The 7807-nt window shown below is 40.4% G+C and overlaps 1 protein-coding gene across 3 annotated transcripts in view; it reads left to right on the forward strand.

Annotated features, from left to right (window-relative positions):
- The first annotated feature begins 1739 nt into the window (after positions 1 to 1739).
- Positions 1740 to 7807, forward strand: part of mier2 (mesoderm induction early response 1, family member 2) — a 16148-nt gene continuing 10080 nt past the window's right edge. Inside the window, exons 1-7 of one of the 3 annotated variants that reach the window (XM_020607112.1) lie at positions 1740 to 1864; positions 3054 to 3219; positions 4562 to 4675; positions 4902 to 5013; positions 5776 to 5855; positions 6851 to 6920; positions 7168 to 7319. In XM_020607112.1, the coding sequence (XP_020462768.1) occupies positions 3193 to 3219; positions 4562 to 4675; positions 4902 to 5013; positions 5776 to 5855; positions 6851 to 6920; positions 7168 to 7319 (555 nt within the window). In that variant the 5' untranslated portion in view covers positions 1740 to 1864; positions 3054 to 3192. Of the gene's footprint in view, positions 1865 to 1913; positions 2155 to 3053; positions 3220 to 4561; positions 4676 to 4901; positions 5014 to 5775; positions 5856 to 6850; positions 6921 to 7167; positions 7320 to 7807 lie in introns of those variants that run through there. The other 2 variants (XM_020607109.1, XM_020607110.1) reach the window with 2 other exon arrangements.

Genomic DNA, 7807 nt, shown 5'->3' on the forward strand with positions numbered 1-7807 from the left:
TATATTACTTGTGTGGTGTAGAAGATAATTATTTAAGAATGTAATTATGTAAGAATGTTAACATTTCTGTTATAATTCTTTAGTATATTACTTGTGTGGTGTAGAAGAGAATTATTTATGTAGAGATACTGCTTGTAAACCAATGATGGTAAGATGATGTCATGGGGTAGGACTGGATAAGTCTGACTTCTTCCTACTCCATTCAAGCATGTACTAGGTATAAGCAAATTGATATTGGATTATGTGTACAATCATGTGTGTTGTCATATCAACTGTCTTTACATGCTTGAAAGAATAAATCAAATCAAAATCAAATCAAATAAAGCAGCCATATAAAACCAAATATATTAGATATGCAAATTATTTAAAAGAAAAAAGATATGATGCATGTGCATGTGTCCATCTCTGACTGAGATTTTTTTATTCAAAAAGTGCATTTTTGTCTCTCTACCTCCTCCATGAACACAGAACAGCAGTTATCCTGTCAGCCACACATAAGAACTGTTATTGATCTATTGTCCTGTGCACTATATCATGCTTATCTTTTATTTACTGTCCAAACCTTTATTCTGACCCAAGTTTTCCATTCTCTTACACATAAATCTATTCATTCAGTACATACACACCACAAACTCCCTACAAACAAATGTTATTTGTTCCATTTTCTCTCTGTGGTTTGGCCCTATGTTTGACACTGACCTAGTTCTTTTCTCTACAGTACATTTTGACACATAATGGCTGGTTCACTCATACTGATGGATGGAAAACTGGAAATGAAGTGGTTACAACCGGTCTGATTTGCTTTATTAGAGTTGTTTTTAGACCGAATACCTTAATAAAAACATTTAAACTGTGCGTTATTAATTCTTAAAGATAAACATTAGGAGACATCGAAAACAAAAATTAAAACACCCTCTAAATAAGAAATCGGTGAGTGTCTTGAAAATAATAAAACATTATTCAATAAAATACAGAGTTTAGTTTATGCACCCTTATTACTTAAATGCTCAAGCAAACAGCTTCAATTCAAACAGAAGTACTGCAGACCTACATCACCATGTCTTTTTCCAACACTGGCCTCTACCAAAAGGTCAGGCAGGTCGCTGTATCCACATAGGGACCAGAAGTACAGTGTGTCTAAAATAAAAACAAGATGTTTTTCTTTAAAAAAAAAAAATAGTTTATATGTGTATAAATCCTTTATACATATATCAGTTTATTTTGGTCATTCATCATAAGTTAGAAGAAATTCCAAAAATTAAGATCTAGAATATTTGCAGTTCGTTGTTCAGTAAGAAAAAAATGTGTCGCCCCTATAAATGATATGATTTGTATTAACTCACTGGCTGAGGACAGAGCCTTATAGCTTAATCTGCTCTTATCTGCCATGTCCTGTACCCTTCCTCATTCACACATTCAGGGGACTTAAAGCCTCATGCCTCGACATATGCAGCCACAGACATGACACTGGTTAATTCAGAAGCCTACTGGAAACCCGGGGTTTAAACATAACTGCTCAGATGTTATTATACCTGTAGCATATGGGCACTAGCATTTTCTAAATACCTTTAGTTTTTGTTTTTAACGGTATATTATAAATTGCCCATGTATTGCAGTAAGAGTAGGATTTTAGTAATGATAGAATGGGCTTTAAAGCAGTAATTCAAAACTAAAGAGATATTCTCAAATGCCAGCTGTGAAGTGAAACAAAAATAGCGGAATTATTTTGAAACAATCAGCCTATTACTCTGAACCCAAGTGTAGCTCGGTTGTTGAATCGTTGCAACAAAAACGAAGCTCCACAGTAGAGTAGACCTACAACATCCGGGCAATAGTCAGCTTGCGCAGAAACGGAATGGCGGAGGTAAGTGAGCAAAAACGAGGAATGTAATGATCCAAATGATAGAGAAACCGGACCGAATGTAACACTTGTGTCACTCCGTGCTGTACACGAGGCTGACGGTGGTTTCACCGGCTGGTGAACGCCGGGTGAACGGGAGCTACGGGGGCATTTCAACTGGGAAGAGGAGGGAGAAATGGAGAATCTCTCCAGCGTATCGCCTCTCTCTGCGTTCCCTGTGCTATGATAGTAAAGCCGCTGAAAACACTAGGGAGCCCGGCGGGGTCTAACACGGTGGTGCTGAACTATTTCAGGTGCGTCCCCAGACGAAGCGGGCTGAGTGAAAAAGTTAGAGATGTCAAGACTCGGCGGCGGTAAACTCCGAATGTTTCGGAAATACTGAGAACTAGTTATTTCCTTCTTGTACCACTCGCAGTGAGCCGGGGATAGGAAGAGACGTTCAGCACCAAGTCTCAGGAAAGCGCCCCTGGTCAGACAGACTGAGCCGGACTTTCTGGGAGAGGCTCCAAAATAATTAGATTTTCACTGGACTTTTACAACTTTGTAGTCCAGGATGCGTGTCGTTTGAAGTGTAATCTGATATAGTGAGCTAGCCCTCTCTGTTATCTAGGGCAGGATTGTTTAGGTCATCATGTGGCCTCTCAAAGTGTTTTACTTTTGTGTTAAGTGGCCTCAACTTGCGCGTCTTCATCGAACACGTATAGCCTGCTTTGTTTTAAGTCCTTTGTTTGATTTGATTTATTCTTTCAAGCATGTAAAGCCCAGAACGTGGCGAGGACAACGTGTTGATAGGACTGAAAGATGCCACTTCATACAGCCTAAAACAGGCCTATGCTTTTATCTGTTTAAGAGAAATACTACATGAATGTCACAGCAAAACCAAAAATGATCTAGAAAATCTATAGTGTTTTTGTTTTGTTTTTAAAGTTGCACTGAAGTTGCAAAGGAGTGCCACAAACTAGTATGAGCCTTTCAAAGACCCTTGGGTCCCAGCAGCAGGTCTCAGAAGTAAAAAAAAGAGCAGTTAAAAGTCAGGAGTCAGCTAATCTGTAAAGGGATGAGGCAGGATCAGCCACTATTTAACCCATGCTGTTTACATCTGTGCATGTAAAGACACACAGAGGAATGTGCTGCCCATGCTGTTTTACATGGCTTTGAATGTTCATACAGATACTACTGTGTGTGTGTGTAGGTGGGTGAAATGCCGTTGAAGATAAGTGAGGAGGTTGCGGCCTAGCGGAAAGTGGATGAGGTACAGCGATGAAGGCCTTCAGCAAGAGAAGCCCAAGTCTTAAGCCTTAGAGGAGCTGAAGGAGAAGTCGCCTTGTCCCATGAAGATGGCAGCACAGTCCCACACTGTACGGTCAAGTTCAGCTGTGTCTGTATATATCAAAGTTGGTTGCTGTATGAACAATACAATCTCTTTATCAGTATAATCTACGCTGATTATGGGAAATTAATAGCTGCAGACCTTAGTGAATGGTACCCACAGTCACAGTAATAAAAACCTTCTGGGATATTGTTTGTTATAAGATAAATATAACTGTTACAACCACATCAAATTATCATAGAACTATTGGACATGGAGATAATAATATATTGTTGTGCTTTTGAAGTTTTTTTTAAGTTGCATAAAATTAGGTTTACAAAGTATTAATAAACTATTTGTCAGTTTCTAACAAGGCTGAGGAAAAAAATTAGTGTTCGTCTTGTGGAACTGGATGCACTTTGATACAAACAAATGATATACTCCAAACAGATACAAATGGCTTATTTTCACCCAGCGTTTTCTAGACATTGTTGATATACACACACAAAAACACCCTTTGACTAAAGTTGCATCAGCTGCCATTTATTCATTGTCTTATAACTACTTCAGAGAGCTACTAGTCTGTAACAGTGGGAAAACTGTCAGAGGCCACTGTAGCTCAGCTCCACACTCCTCATCTTGTCACTGTCTTTCTCTTCTGCCACATGTAATTCAAAATCTAGTCAGTTACTATAATCACTTTTATTTGTACCAGTGAAAATGTTGGTATTTAATTTTTTGTAAACATATTGATGTTACTGTCATCACTTGCATTATATGCAGAATTTACACAGTTATTTTCTGATGCTGGTACAACATTATTTACTTATACAGGTAATACATATGCTTTATAATTGTCATAAAATGCAGAGTAAAGAACTTTAATGTCCATGTCATCATGGCAGATTTAGCTAAATATCACATTAAGGACAGTTCAAACTAGTACTTTTTTCATGTTTGGTGGATCAGAACAGACTTGAAGTAATGACGTTTTTCCAGAACAAAGCTCGTGGATCAGAACAGTAATGACGTTTTTCCAGAACAAAGCTTACTAAAGCTTTTGACACAACATCCATGAGTAAAATCAGTTCTGGAACATTGATACATATAAAAAGACATGTTCTTGGTTTTACTCGGAATAGTATTTTTCCCTTTCCATTCTTGAAGTGTTTAATTTAGGAAATGTTTTACTATTTGCCAGTGCCTTTTCAAACTGAGTCACAGTTACTGTATAGAGTTATTAGGGCAAAGCCTTAAAAATGCCACTGGTGCCCTTGAGCTCACATAAGATGGTGATTTGCAACATGTTGGAGCAATTCAAATATCTCTGTGGTTTCTCTCCCTCTTTCACCCAATCTTCTCCCTCCACCTGTCACTGTATTCCTCTGTAGGCCAGTGAGCTGCCTTTGGAGGAGCTGCTGGCTCTGTACGGTTATACAGTGTCAGATCCAGAGGTGGAGAGCTGTCGCATGGCCACCAGCCTGCCAGACATGCCACTGGACAAGGTGAGATACAAGCCAAAGGACACCAGCTCATTCATACTGTATTTAAAATCTGAATGTACAGGTCCTTTGGCTCAGTCAAAAGGGTATATTTGGATTAATACAGTATATTTAAGCAATATGGTAATCTAAGATTCATTTACGTATCAAGCACTATTATTTTTGTGCCATTTTGTTTCGTGCTCTTCTTTACTGAGCTGCTCTGTTGTTCTTTTTCTCTGTTGCTCAGGATCAGATAACAAAGGATCTGTTTCATGGGGACAAGGAAGAAGAATCATCAGCTGATGATCTCACCCCCTCAGTCACCTCAGACACCTCAGATCTGCTCCACCGTCTCCCAGGTAATGCACACAAACATGTACGTTTACACATGACTGTATAACAGCCTCTGTTTTCTGATGGAATATTTCAGCTTTAAATCACCGCTTTGCTGGGACTGAGGCCTGTTACTCATAACTTAGTGCTACTTTCGGGAAGGTGACGTGTAAGGGTTTATAGTGTCAGGATGTTTCATGAAACCTTTGATTTGTTTCTGCATAATTTGATGTGACAGTGTGTGTTGCTTTACATGCCTCTCCTATCCATAACACTGAATCATGTCAAAGACACTCAAGACATTTTTGAACTGAACTACTTTAAATATAATCAAACTGGTTGGGATTCAGTTTGAAATAAATGGGAGTTTTGTTGCTGCGTCCACAATATATTATGAAAACTAAATATATTCCAGGTATGCTGCTTTTGTATGCTTTGTTTATCCAGGAGAGATTGACTGAGATTACACTTTAGCTAAAGGTAAAAGATAGCAGGTTCCTTTTTCCTCTGTGATTCTCTTTTGTTTGCTGTTTGCCTCTATACCTGTTAGTTCTACCTACTGCTGGGTTTCACTTGAGAAAGTTAATTTTATCTCTCTGGATTTACCTTGTTAAATTATGGTTAAAACTGAAGAATTAACTAAATCTGTACTTTGAGAAATGTTTTGTGAAAAAAGTTCTTGCGCATGACTTCAACATAGCATCAAGAGTTTTGACTTAATCTCAACACAGTACCTGTGCAGTCTTTGGAACATTCACCTGAACAATCCTCTGCTTTTGCTCTTGAAGGTGGAGACAAAGACAGATTAGTTAGCTCATCAGAGGACGATTCTGACGATGATACTATTCCTACCGACAAAGAACACAAGGTAGACCACCGAGGACACTAAAGCAGTTTTCACACATGAACTCCGGACTATGTCCACGGAATCAGGCCAGGACTTTGCCCAGAGTTGCCCTTTCACACATGTAGCACACAACAGGAAATGGTCTGTGTCAGAAATACTCCGTTTGGGTGGACTTCTTGTATTTTTCTGATTTTGTGCCAGTCACATGATAGAATGTCACGTATGAATACTCCGCACTATACTCTGCTGTATTCTTACATGGGCTCACTCCAGCTCACTCAGACCTTACATGGAATTTGTACTAGGGAGCCAATCCCACCCGTCAATCGGGCAAAGGCAGGGTACACCCTGGACAGGCTGCCAGTCCATCGCAGGGCCAACACGCAGACAAACAACCACTCACACATACACTCCTATGGGCAATTTAGAGTCACCAATCAACCCAAGCCCCATGTCGTTGGACAGTGGGAGGAAGCCAGAGTACCCAGAGAGAACCCACACAAGCACGGGGAGAACATGCAAACTCCACACAGAAAGGTCGTGAACCCGCAACCTTCTCGCTGTGAGGCAACAGTGCTAACCACCACGCCACCGTGCTGCCCCTTGCTATATGTTTTATCAAGAAGAAAAGTTTTAAGCCTAATCTTAAAGATAGAGAGGATATCTGCCTCCTGACCCTGGACTGGGGGCTGGTTCCACAGGAGAAAAGCTTGATACCTCATCAGAGCCACATGCAAGCCACTCTTTTGTTGGTTTGAATGCAGCACTTACAAATATTTTCATTTAGACAAGCCAGAGAAAAGATCAGTGGGGACAGAATCTGACCAGACCCAAAGCCAAAGTAACTAAGTAGCTTGGACCTGAGATGTGGTCATGGTCAAGTCCTTGTATTTTAAAGCTGGCAGGTTGTCCCCAAGAACCCTACCACACAGCACACTTTCACACAAAACGTCAGTATTTATTGCTGTATTAGTATATGTCACATTTCAGAACTATGTTTTTGATTTCCTTCTCAGGAGATCATGGTCGGCTCTATGTACCAGGCAAAAATCCCCCTACTCAGTCCATATACGTACCAGGAGAGAGGTAAGAAACAGAGTCGAAAACATGTTCTTACACTTGTTTTATGTAGATCAGCATGTTGTATAAACTTTGTATTAAAGTCACTAAGCACTAAGTAATTTCAGGTGAATGCATATACAGAATTTAACTTTTACAACTCCCATTGATAGTATCAAAAAAGGCACATCTCTATCTGTGCTCAGTGTCTCTTTGTCTGCCTCTCTTTTAATCAGCGCTTCTCCTCATCCACTTTCTCTGCCCATTTCTTTAGCCTATAGCAGTGAGGACCAGCTGCTTTGGAGGCCAGGTGTTTTGCCAGTGCAGGAAGTAGAGGAATTCTTGTTGAAAGCACATAGACCACGTGGTCAGGAGGGGACAGCATGCACACATACACAAGGGTACACTATTCAAGACAATGAACAGGTACAGTAACTATATGGTGGATAGCATTCCAGATGACACTGTCATCAATACTCAGTAAATGGTCTGATACTTGTATAGCACTTTTCTATGCATTACAGCACACTCAAAAGCGCTTTCACACTACTTGGCCATTCAGCCATTCGCACTCACACATTCACACACCGGTGTTATCACCGGGAGCAACTGGGGGGGTTCTGTGTCTTGCTCAAGGACACTTCAACATGTTGACTGGACAAGCCGGAAATCGAACCGCTAATCCTCTGGTTAGGAAACAACCTGGTCCACCTCCTAAGTCACAGTGCTCTCCTTAATTCATGACTTCATTGAAGAGTGGCTCTGGAATTAAATTTACATAACATCCATCCATCCATCCATTTTCTTCCGCTTATCCGGGGCCGGGTCGCGGGGCCAGCAGTCTAAGCAAAGATGCCCAGACCTCCCTCTCTCCAGACACTTCCTCCAGCTCCTCCGGGGGAATGCCGGTATAC

Source organism: Monopterus albus, unplaced genomic scaffold (assembly GCF_001952655.1).
Source record: "Monopterus albus unplaced genomic scaffold, M_albus_1.0 scaffold83.1, whole genome shotgun sequence".
Taxonomy (NCBI): Eukaryota; Metazoa; Chordata; class Actinopteri; order Synbranchiformes; family Synbranchidae; genus Monopterus; species Monopterus albus.